The sequence below is a fragment of the Rousettus aegyptiacus genome, unplaced genomic scaffold (assembly GCF_014176215.1).
Source record: "Rousettus aegyptiacus isolate mRouAeg1 unplaced genomic scaffold, mRouAeg1.p scaffold_m13_p_3, whole genome shotgun sequence".
Taxonomy (NCBI): domain Eukaryota; kingdom Metazoa; phylum Chordata; class Mammalia; order Chiroptera; family Pteropodidae; genus Rousettus; species Rousettus aegyptiacus.
In genome coordinates, this window is record NW_023416306.1 from 94772067 (window position 1) to 94784929 (window position 12863).

The 12863-nt window shown below is 32.8% G+C and overlaps 1 protein-coding gene across 1 annotated transcript in view; it reads right to left on the reverse strand.

Moving 5' to 3' along the window:
* Positions 1-12863, reverse strand: part of TTC6 (tetratricopeptide repeat domain 6) — a 182775-nt gene that overhangs the window by 102426 nt on the left and 67486 nt on the right. The window contains exons 4-5 of the mRNA XM_036239179.1: positions 8482-8574; positions 3742-3951 (exon numbers count right to left, since the gene is read on the reverse strand). Coding sequence (XP_036095072.1) covers positions 3742-3951; positions 8482-8574 — 303 coding nt within the window. The remainder of the gene's footprint in view (positions 1-3741; positions 3952-8481; positions 8575-12863) is intronic.

Sequence of the window (12863 nt, forward strand, 5' to 3'; positions counted from 1 at the left end):
GTGACTGCAACCCAAAGGACAATAACAACGAATGTTTATTGAGTTTTCTTGTATACCAGGTTCTTCACTGTGAAACTTTTGTGTTGAACTCTAAGTCTAACACTTTCCTGATGTTCAGTCTAGTAACTCTATGAAAAGAAATGAAGTTGGTCTTCCACGGCTTGTCCCTGAGGGAAGCCACAATGGCTCCAAGTGATTATCACTTCCTCTTATAAGGGTTCAAACACAATTCTTTTAATGATTAATTTAACCATTCCAAAGTTTTGTCGAAGAGTAATCATACATTACAGAAACCATTTTCCTTACCCTTAAAAAAAATAAAACTTAGATTTGCCATGCCAGTCTCCAGGCATCTAGCACCTCTCTCACTGTAGCAGCTCCTCAAAGCTGCTGCTGACAAGGGCTCAACAGGCTTAAACTTATCGAGCTAAGCCAACAGGCTCAGATAGCTAAATTAACTCAAAATCTTTTACCAATCTTGGGCTTCAAGTTTCTTTTATCAATTCTTTTTCTCTTCTTTCTAAACTAAAGATCATTCTTCTTGTCAGATTTAAGAAAAGCGAAATACAAGTTTATCAGCTTCCTTTTCTCTGTCATATTTCTGTTTATTTAAAACCTCAACCTTTTTTCAAAAACAAATTAAGGGAGCTCTGTCACATGTTGTCATCACACTATTCATCCAAAATGACAAAGTTATCCTTTCTTTTTTCTCTCTTTGCTCCAAAACTAACATGAAAAAAAAAAAACCCCACCTTTTTTGTTCTTAACATTATTCACAGGCCTCAACCCATTCTGGATCTTAGCCTTCTTGATATAATTGTTATAGCCACATGCCACTTTTATGTTTATTCATGGATATGTATTTCTTCTTTCATCTTTTGTCTATTTTTAAAACTAAATACAATAAATGCAACAGATCGCTCATAATTGTTTTTGTGAGAATTTGGGGAGATTTAGGGCATCCTACCTCTCTTAAACTTCTTTCCATTTAGAACCTCAAGATATATATATAATATTTGTATTTTTTTTACAGACTTTTGACCTTTTGCCTTCCTAAAATGCTCAAGAATCCTTTCATGCCTCTTGCATCAGTTATTTCTTCACAGAGTCTTTGTTATCTAAGTTCTCTTTTGGTTGATCGTGACTTAGACCAGAATCCTAATATACTAACTCTTATTATACTAATTAGCTTGTAAGAGTAGAAATGGTCAATAAAGTACGGATGATCCAATTCTCTACTTTTTAGCTGAGTAAGACTGTCTGGCATGTATGCGAGCAGTGGAAAGCCTGCATTGCTCCTTATCACATCTCTGTGCTAGTTCTATTAGCTCTGAGCTATGTCAAAGGTCTTAAAAAAAAAAAAAAAAAAAAGGAAAGGAAAGGAAAAAAGAAAGAAAGAAAAAGGAAAAGGAAAAAAAAAGGTTTTCTTGTCCCCCTAATCTGGCCTGACTTACTGGACTATATTGCTCTTCATTCTTGTGCCAGAGATGCTAGAGACTAACTTTATGACCTCAGATGTCCAAACAGGGTAAAGTTCATGGATAAGAACTGATCCTGAGATGTTAAATGAAATAAATACAAGATACTCAGTGAAGATTTGGTGGGATGAGTCACAGGAATGCTTCCAATGCTTTTTTTTTTTTTTATGGTATTTCTTCTGTGCACCACGATATCCCACAATAATAAACCATAAATTCTTATTGGATATTTTCTTCTCCTCCCTTTGAAACACTTCTGTTTTCAGCTTAGAGCTCTTTAATCTATTTTCCAAGTCTCTCACATCAAATCATTCCTCTTGGTTTCATGAGGGACACTCAATCCCTAGCCATTTTTGCCACTGAGAGTCAGTGTTCTTGTACTTATCAGACACCACTTGATGATTTTCTTTGAAAGGGAAGTGTTGCAAAATAATGAAGAGTGAAAGTTCCAGAATTAGATCACCTCAGTTCAAGTCCTGCCTCTACAACTTAACTAGATGTTTGTACTTGGGCAAGTTATTTGTCTTCTTTATGATTCAGTTTTTTCAACTACAAAATGAGGATGATAATAGGATTATTAGTAGAAAAAAATAAGATAATCTATGTAAAACACTTAACGAAGTGATTGGCACATAGTCAACACTCAATAAATTATAGTTATCTTAGGACTACCTGTTTTTACCAAAAATAAATAATTTCACATGACTTCTTTAAGACATTTAATAGCAGCCACAACAAGCCAAAAAAATAATATTTTAGAACTTTTCTAATGAGAGATTTAAATTCCTGACAGGCCACGGAAGTTAAACCACTGTCAAGGAAATCCATTTTATTCTTTGACACATTTAGTAGTTAACCACTTCCTTTAATGCCCACATTTTATTTCCCAAGTCCCAGTGTTCTGGTAGAAAAACAGATAAAAACATTACCTGTGCCCACCGGACTAACACTTTTTCATCAAGATGCTATAGTCTTTATGGAAGCTAAATTCTCCACACCTAGAAAGTGTTAGCTCAACACAGGATTCGCCTGGAGTAGTTAGCAATGAACTAGCTTTGATAGGCTTCACTCCATACCCCTAAGCCCATGCTTTAGAAAGACAGCATGCTTTCTGACGTAGTCGGTCACCAATCACAGGATAAGTCCCTTGCCCTGACAGTAGTGGTGGATTTTCTCCGGCCAGCTCTTACTTGTGGATCTTCCCTATTACTTATTATTCCAAGAAGATCAATATGCTAGTGTTATGCAACATGAAACTAAGAAAGTAGGGCTTGAGAAATGAAGAAAAACCAGGAGGAAACTGCACTAATCCAGACATAAGGTCATCAGGACTCAGACTAATATGGGAGCTACTAGAAAAAAGAAGAAAAAAATAAGCAATAATGTTTAGAAGGAATCTAGGCCTTGAAGACTGATTATATGTGAAAGGCAAGGGAAAGGGAATATCACAGATAAATCCAAGGTTTAAGAGTTGGGAGTTTCAGGCAAAGGTTGAAGAACTTTGACTTGGGTGAAGTATAGTAGGAAGATGGTCATTGATGGCGAGAGGGAGACCCAAAAAGAGAGAGAATAACCAGGAAGTTTGTTTACCCACAAAATGGTATCCATTTAAATCAGTCAGAAAGAGGATCCCTGGTGATAATCAGGATACTATGCTATGGTTCAGGGAAAAGTGGCATTTTTATAAATCCTAATGATAATGTATCTATTTTTAAATAAACTCATTTATGTACATCAAAAAGCTACTCAAATTAAAGCACAGTACTAAGTAAATAGTGGTAAGGTGATAAGCAAATATGATAAAAATTATTTAAATTATACATAAATAAAATGAATCTGGAAAACATTCCCACAATAGGAAAACATTTAAGGGTTAGGGTAAACCTAAAAGGGGCAAAGTTATAAATGCTGCAAAGTACCGCCAGTCCTGGTCCCTGGGCTACAGTTCCTGATTCCCTCAAGATGGTAAAGGGAAGACTCGGTCAATTTCTGAAAGCCCTGGGGTTCCTTCCCTCAAAAATCTGTCTTTTCTTCCCAGAGTTGCAATTAGGTTTGAAACTAAAAGCCTTCAAAAACAAACAAACAAACAAACAAACAAACAAACACAGGTGTCACATTTTCCCAAATGGACAATTTGCACATCTGAGGCCCTTTTTTCAGGGTGAACTCCTGCTACATTCCTTGACCCTTGCCTGGGCCATTTCTTCACACCAACACATCCTCAACTCTCATAACTCTATTTTCAACATAAATAGTGTTTTACCTTTAAAGACAACCGTTTGGCTGCTTTCATATCACTTTTGGGCTGTTCATCTTCCAAAGGTTTACTTGATTCATCTGCTGGCTGAATTTCCAAAGTTTCTTGAGGTGTAAATACCATATTTTCTGCTTCTGAGGGTGTCCACTCTAACATATTCTCTTGTTCAATCTGGAAAATACTTGTTATATTTTCAGGAATTTCCTCTAACACATTCTGTTGGAAAACGTAAATGTACCAGAATGTTTTTATAACTGGTCCTTCCAAAGTTTTAAGTCATACAATATTTTCTCTCTGATAACAAAATAATTATGAAAATGCATGACTGAAATTAAGCAGAGGTAGTAAGTTTTTTTTGAAGATGTATAAAGAGAAACTCAAATTGACTTAAGAAAAATATGAAAACCGGCAAATTATTTTCCTCAGCCCTTGTCCCAGAAAATATAGCTACCCCGCAATTATTATGCAACAACTCTAAGGAAATAACAAGCCTCCAATCTGACCCTGAATCCACCCCACAATCACAGAATCATGGCCCATTGAAACAGTTAACCTCAACCTCTGGTTCTTCAGTCCTGAGAAATAGGATTCCTGCTAACCAGATCCTCTTCCAGAAGCCTGACTTCAGGTCCTCTGAGAACAGCTGACCCAGAGACCACAAGAAGACCACCCAGACACCCTAGCTCCATCCTAAACCCAGATGAAAAATTCTCACAAAATATCACTCTTACACTTGTTCTGTGTTCCTTTAAAATGTCTGACTTAATCTGTATCTCATCAAGTCTTAAGGATATCATCTTTATTGCCATATTTAGGTACTACCCAATTTAAACCAAGATTATTTGGGATTATGGCTCACTGACACTTAAAACTTCACCACCTCAAGTTAGCAGATAATAAAACCAGTCTGACTTACATAGAAATCTGAATGCTATACAATGACTTAAAAATGCAATCATATCACTTTGTGCTTTGATACATTCGTTTATTAATAATTAAAATAAAGGGTAAAGATGGCATACAGTATCAAATACTATATATGTTTTTTAATATGCAAGAAGGGATGGTTGAATCAAAAAATTTATGTTTGTAAAACAAAACCTGAATCTGAAGTTCATGTTTTTATAAAGCTACTGGATGGTTTTGTGGAAAAAATAAGAGCTCTGCAATGGGAATTAATTCAAATCTTGGATCTGTCAATTAATAGATGCATAAGCTTGGTCAAGTTATTTAACCTTTTTTAGCCTCATTTTCTTTATTGGTTAAAGGAGGTTAATAAAATCCTTTTATTAAATAGCAGAATAGATACACTGGGGTAATATGTCTTATGGGCCCTATAGTGTCTACCTATGACGAACTCATTCATTTTAGGTGCCACAGCTTCGGGTACTATTAATCATTCCCAACCTTTTGAACTTCTCTGCTCCTGGATTTTTCAACAAACTCTCCCAGCATTCTGGTTTGGGAGACCGAATAGATGAAGGTACCATCCTCAAAAATAGAAAATGAAGAAAGAAAAAAAGGAAGAGAGGGCAATGATAGTCCTCCAGCTGCAACTGATCCTCTTCAAGACTGCCCAGCCTCATCCTCTCCACAAAGCCTCTCCTGATCTTATCACAAGTCTGTGCCCTGCCTCTATTTTAGCATGTACCACACTATGTTATCATTATCATAACCATAATCATCAATATATGAACATTATCTCACTTAATTTTAATCTTCACCGCAACTCCATGCAGTAGGACCTATTTGTAATCCCATTTTATAGATGAGGAAACTGAGGCTAAAAGAAGTTAAGTAACTTCCCTAAGTCACACTGAGAGTAAGAAACAGAGCTATGCTTCAATCTAGACAATCTGATTCCAAATTGTACTCTCTTACTCTTTCTCTTCCACCCAATAGGCTAGTGGTTCTCAAAATGTAGTCCACAGACTCCTGACAGTATTCAAAACTCTTTCAGGGATCCACAACATCAAAACTATTTTCATAATAATATTAAGGCTTATTTGCCTTTTTCACTGTATTGACATGTGCACTGATAATGTAAAAGCAATGGTGGGTATAACAGTGAACCAACACTTTTCAACTAATCAACGTATAATGTTACAAAATCATGCAGGGGTTAAAAATCCATTCAAAGAACAAGATGAAATGCATTTTAATGTAATGATGTATAATAAGTTCATTTAACTCATTTCAGATTCCCCACCACAATTAATCTTTAAGAAACTACCATTGTGGAGTTTTAGTATATTAACAGAGTATCTATAACTATGTAAAAGGGCTATTAAAATATGACTCCCTTTCTAATTTGTATGAGACCAGACTTACTTAATATACTTCAACCAAAAGAATATATACAACTGATTGAATGCAGAAGTAGATATGAGAATCTAGTTCTTTATTTAACCAGATATTAAAGAGATATACGCAAAAAAAATGTAAGACAATCCTACTTTTCTCACTAAATTGCTTTGTTTTGGACACTATTTTTTCTTAAAAATATTTTATATTAATATGTAATTGGCTTATTAACATACTAAATGAATTAATAAATATTTTTATTTTATATTTTAATTTCTACTATGATAAATATTGGTTGATACAATCCACATAAACCAAAACTCCTTTGGGTCTATAAAATATTTTTTAAAGGTTTAAAGGCCAAAATGTTTGAATACTTTAAGGTTTTAAAGTTTGTGAATTCCTTTCAAAAAATTGTACCTCACCTATCTTTATGTCTCAAGCACTCAGCACATTGAAGATCCTCTGCTATAATTTGTGAATAAGTGCATAAATAAATAGACGAAATTATATCAATGTTTTCTTTACTACATATTAGTCTCTATTTGGAATATACGTTAAACAGTATTGTATTTTGTCTCTTTATATATATTTTGTTCTCTTCCATACAAGTTCCTCAAGGTCAAGAACTGTCTTTTCTATCGTTGTATCAGCCATGACTATAACAATGCCTACAACATTATAGGAAAAGAAATTGATAAATACATTCTTTGATGTTTTTATAAGTATGTGAGGAAATCGTTCTCCATGATGATCCAAAAACTATTATATTTAAAATAGTGAGTACTTAGGAGAAAAGATATTCCATTAAGAATGTTCTTTTAAAAAATAATAATAAGTTGCATTAAAGAACTAAGAGACCTCTGGCCTGAGGAATCGAGATGTTCACAACTGAGACTGTCATGTTCTGAGGATGCCAGGTACCACTTAGAAAGAGCAGGCCCTCTTGGGATGGGAGCATGTTGGCCAGTGCTGTCCAAGCAAATGTTACCCCAGCAAGCTTTAATAAGTCTAAGGGACAAGTAGGGTGGACAGATAGAGTTCTGTTCTCCTGCACAAAGTAGGCACCCAAAAAAATGTGTGTGGAATGAAAAATACCACAGTATAGCCTAATATTTATCATAGCCAGTTATCAAGTTAAAAGGTATTTCCCCTCTAAAGAAGTGATAAGTTTCCTCTTTGAAAGTTGGTGGCCAGAAAAAGATCCAGTGACTGCTTATAAATGTCAAAGCTGAGGGTATCATTTTCACAGAATTACAGATAAACCAATATTTTTATTTAAATCATTACTTTTTAAATAACCAAGATGATGTCTAAGCCAGGTACCTGATAATTGGCCTTTCTCATAGTTTCTTTCAAAACGATATCTTTTCTTATATTTTATGTAAATATGTAGTGAATGGTATTAAGTAACTATTATTCTATTTTTCTAAACCTAACTAATCTTATATTTTCAGTTTACTACACCTGTAGAAACTTATGGGTCAAAATTTTTGACATCTATCTGTAAATGGTGTTATCTGGAAGCAGCAGTTTTAAGCCTAGATGCCAGTTTTAAGCTCATAGCATATGCGGCTAAGGCTTCAAAATTGATTTATCCACATTTAGTGCCACACATGTTGAGTCTTGAGGCAGGTGATAAGAATACAAAGAGGAAAAAAACATGGTCTCAACACAAAAGCATCTCAACCTCCAGTAGGTTCAGCCATTTATGGTAACTCTAACATTACAAGGTCCATGGCTTTTGCAAAAGAAAAGATTCCATACATGTTCTAAACATGTTATCCTAAAAATGAATTTTTATATATGTGGAATCATATTTTCAGAAACTAATGGAGCTTGCTATTTAATATTTTTACAGGTCCTTCATAAAGGAATTAATCATCATGCCATGATTAGTTTTACAAGGATGTGGATTTCTATACACAGAGAGATACTTCTCATTCATGGAAATATGCTCCAGATTATTTTGAATCTCATAAGTATTTTGCCAATGATAAGTGAAAAAAAAAATTTTATTTCTGAAACAAATTTCTGTCACCAACTGTCCATATTTCTCTACAAAATTTTTGCCTTGTCATGCTTTTCACAATTCTTCTAGCTAAATAAAGAATAATATGATGTTTCCCTAGAAGCTAATAACTTTTGATTAATTCTTCAACTACTTTTGAGATATGAATTCCTCTAGACCAGAAGAAATGTTAAAAATTTTCCCCTTCTTAAAAGAGTTTTAGGCCTTAGCTCAGAAGGTCTACGATAGGCGTGCAACAGTGAGCCAAAGTAGCCAGAACTCTCGATATGGTACTGGATTAGATGTGATAACACATCTCTAAAACAAATCAGAGGAGATTTAAAAAAAAACTCTTTTCATAAACATTCAAGCAACGAGAGGCAGACTATTACTTCAATACAGAAAGAGGAGATTTTTATTAAAGACTTTACCATTTGAGGGTCCTCAATACTTATCTGTAATCCTTGCTCCATTTGCGCCTGAGATGTTCTGTGCCAGTACATTTTTCCCGTTAAAGAAATATCCTTTGAAGAAGAAAAAGAAATGATTAAAATAATATGAATTTTAAGAAGCATTGAGGCATATTGTTCAATGCAGTAAATTGTTAGTCGATATAATGCAGTAAATGAAGACTATATAAAAGAGAACTATAAGCAAGTCAATATTATACATGAAAAATATAGAACGAAAAAACACAATAAAATATTTTGTTTATTATTCTGATTTTATGGCTTTTTAAATTATTGATCTCTATAGATATATCATCATATTTAATGAGAAAATTAGGTAATATTAAATCAGAAACTGTAAAACATTGCTGCGCAAGAAAGATAAAATATAAAGTAAAATTTAATCTAATAGACAACAAGAAAGAATATGGGTATACTTAAAAACTTAATGGGCATAACTGTTAGTGTTATTTTTATCATTACCAATACTAATTGCTATTATTTTATTCTCTACTCAGTCGAAGTGGTAAGAAGATAGCAGAGTATCTAACAATGGATAGGAATAGAGACTCATCTTCTGCCTAAACTGTAAAGTCACAGACCAGTCATCAACAGGCAAGTTATTTTGCTTCCCTCCACCTTAGTTTTATCATCTTTAAAATGGACATTAGACTACATGACTTTTTAAGACCTCTTTCTCCTCTAGCCTTTTAATAATGGCAACAGCAAGATATGAACATTGTGCTTTAAAATTCTGCTTTTCTATCTTTTTTTTGCTTCATTAAAAATATTGAACTGATGTCACTGGCTTCCACTCTACCCTCTTGTCATAAATAACTGTAAAACAATAAAATATAAGAACTCTTTTAGGACTGAACAGCAGGCAATGCAACAGTATAATGACTAAGAGAATGGATACAAAAAGGTTAAGAGCTAAATCATCCCAGATTTCTGTCTTACGCAGTTTCCAAACCATAACACAATGAGGGGGAAACCATACAGAATTGAAGAGACAGAAATTAGAGTAAGAAGAAGACAAATTGGGGAGAATATGTTAGGTACAATATGGAGAGGAGGGAACTGCATAGAGAAAGACCCCCAGAAGTCTGCAGAAACCCTCAAAGGGTCCTTGAGCCTTTGGCTGAATACCAATCTCCTTATGCAGTGGTAAAACTGATGAGGCCAAAGAAAATCTGTCATGGAAAAAAACATTTACCAAAGAGCTGTAAGCCATAATTCCCAGAGTTCACACAAGGTTAGGAATCATTAGCTCTCCCACCAGACATGCTGAATACATGGTACATTCATCATAAACCCCAGAAAGATCATACATTAACAATAGTGATAAATCAGCTCTAGAGTAAGGCTTCTCTGAACAGTCACAACATTTTAAATAATACTTGAAAAGATCAAGTTGATCTTCAAATAGCTTAACTGCCTGTCAGAAAAAACTTGAACAATATTTTCAATGAAGACAACAAAATCGAGTACTCTACACTATAAAATGAACAATTTTCATCACCAATCAAAAGTTACCAATCAAAGAAGAAGCACGAATATGTAATATACAACCAGGAGAAAAATCAGTAGGAAAAAAACCCAGATAAGAAAGAGATATAGAAATTAGCAGATAAGGATCTTGAAACTTCTAATATAAATATTATAGATGTTCAAAGAGATAAACATAATAAGGAGGAAATTTAAGGTAAAACGACAGAATCAAATGGAAGATCTGGATAAAACATACATTACCTGAGATAAAAATTTGACCGAGTGGCATTAATAGCAGGAAAAACATTGTAGAAGTAAGTAAATATCAGTTAACAGAAGATATAGCAATAGAATCTATATACAATGAATTATGGAGAGATATAAAAACTGAAACAAAATGAATAAATATTCAATATAATATATATTATAATATGTATTTAGAGTTCCGGACAGGTGGGCGTGAGGGAATAAAAAACATTTGTATAGAAAAATGGCCAGAAGTTTTCTAAATTTGATAACAACTATAACTTCCCAATACAACAAGCTCCACAAACTCCAAGTAGAAACATAAGAAAAATATTGTGCTAAACCCATTATAATCAAGATGATGAACACCAGCAATAAAGAAAAAAATCTTAGAAGCATCCAGAGAAACATTAAATACAAATAAACAAAGAATTACCAATGACTTATTACCATAAATTAGTACTGCGGGCTTCTTGTCAGAATTATGCAAGCCAAAGACAAGAAGGCAACATATTTTAGAGTACCTGCACTGAAAGAAAACGATGGTTTATAGAATCCTATATCTGGCAAAATTATCTTTAAAAACCAAAGGCTAAATATCTTTTCAACAAACAAAGGTAAAAAAGGGGTATCATACATATGTAAGAATTCTTGTATATGCACAAATGTCTTTGAAAGGACATACAAAACCCAGTAGTGGCCTCTGGGGACAGACTAGAGAACTGAAAGACAGGCATAGGGATATTACTTGTCAATGTATATCTTTCTGGTTTGTTTTTATTTGTTTTGGCTATATATATGCATTGATGTCGTGGGTGCATTTATGTGTGTCTATATATATATATATATATATATATATATATATATATATATATATATCTCCATAGCATGTTTTTTAAAAAGAAGCCCGAATGGTTGAGTGTCTTTTCCATGCAATGGAGTCTCATTTGACCCTGTGTCCTTAGAGAATGAATTTCCATGAAAATGAATTTTCCAGATATATTACAAAACTCAAAACTCTTTAAAAGCTTTAAAAGCTTTTTTAATAAAGGAAATCTATGTGAAAAAAGTTCTTCACCATCAAACTTGAATTAGAAAAAAATATTAAAGGAAATTCTTCAAGCAGAAGGAAAATAATATCATTAAAACTTGAATGCTCACAGAGGAAATAAGTGGAAGAATGATAAAAATGTGGGTAAATTAAAAAAAAAAGACACTCCCCCCTTTTAATTATTTCTTTAAAATATGATAGACTAAATAAAAAATAATAATGTATTATGAAATTTATAACACATATAGATGTGAAGCATACATTAATGAGAGCACAATGATGAAAGAAGGGAAAAAGAATTATGCTGCTGTACAGTTCTTATACTACATGTGAAATGGTATATTATTTACTGGGATAAGTTACATATCATAAACCGAACGGCACTCACAAAACAATAAAACAAAGTGGTAAATAAGTTAATCATACAAAATAGCATGAAATGCTAAAAAAATTCATCAAAAGACAGCAGGTAAAGAGTAAAAAAGAAACAAAGAATGAATGTGACAAATAGAAACCAAAGAACAAGATAATAAATCTAAACCAAACCATATCAATAACTACATGTAAATGATTCTAAACGATTCAATTAAAAGACAATGTCACAGTGCAGAAAGAAAATACGATCCTACTGTATTATCACTATAGGAAACCTACTTTAAGTATAAAGACACAAACAGATTAAAGTAAAAGAAAGCCAAAGGGAGCTATAACATGCAAACACTAATCATAAGAAAACTGGAATAGCTATAATAATATCAGACGAAGTAGACCTCAAAACAAGAAATATTAGCAGGAGTAAGAGGATTATTTCATAATAATGAGTCAAGTTCCTCAGAAGATATTAAAGTGTGTGCTAATGATAAACTTCAAAGGGCATTAAAAAAAAGCTAAGAGAATTGAAAACAGAAATAGAAAATTTCACTATTATAGATGGAAATTTCAAATAAGACTATATCTGACTCCACGGACTTTGCTTTTAATAAACATACTAGCTAGACAGTTAATGTGAATGGGAAATTTCACATTATATTCTTTATGACCTTTTAGGTTTAAAACATATCATTAAAATATTAAAAGATAACAATAATGAACACCAAATTCAGAATATTGTTCACAACTGATGAGGGAGAGAATTACTGGAAAGAAGTACAAAGGGGATTTCTACTTTACTTGTAATTTTTTATTTATTCAAAAAATTTAAAATGAATATGACAAAATAATAAATTTTGAAAAATCTGTGATGAATACTTGTACTATAATTGAAATATTTCATAACAAATATACTTTAAAAAATTTATCAACACATTTTATGTGGATAACATAAAAAAGTCAAAGATGAATAAAAATATCTTAATATAGAAACTTATAGTTTACTGAACTTGTGAACATAAATGCAAAAATCCCAATTTAAATATTTCAAATGAAATAAATCAGCACATTTAGAAACAATACATCTTGACTAAAAAAAATTTTCCAGACCTGCATGGATAATTTATTGCTAGTTTATGAGACTAACAGATTAACATGGAAATTAATTTGATTGTCTCAATAACTGTTGAGGAAAGTCAATAAAATT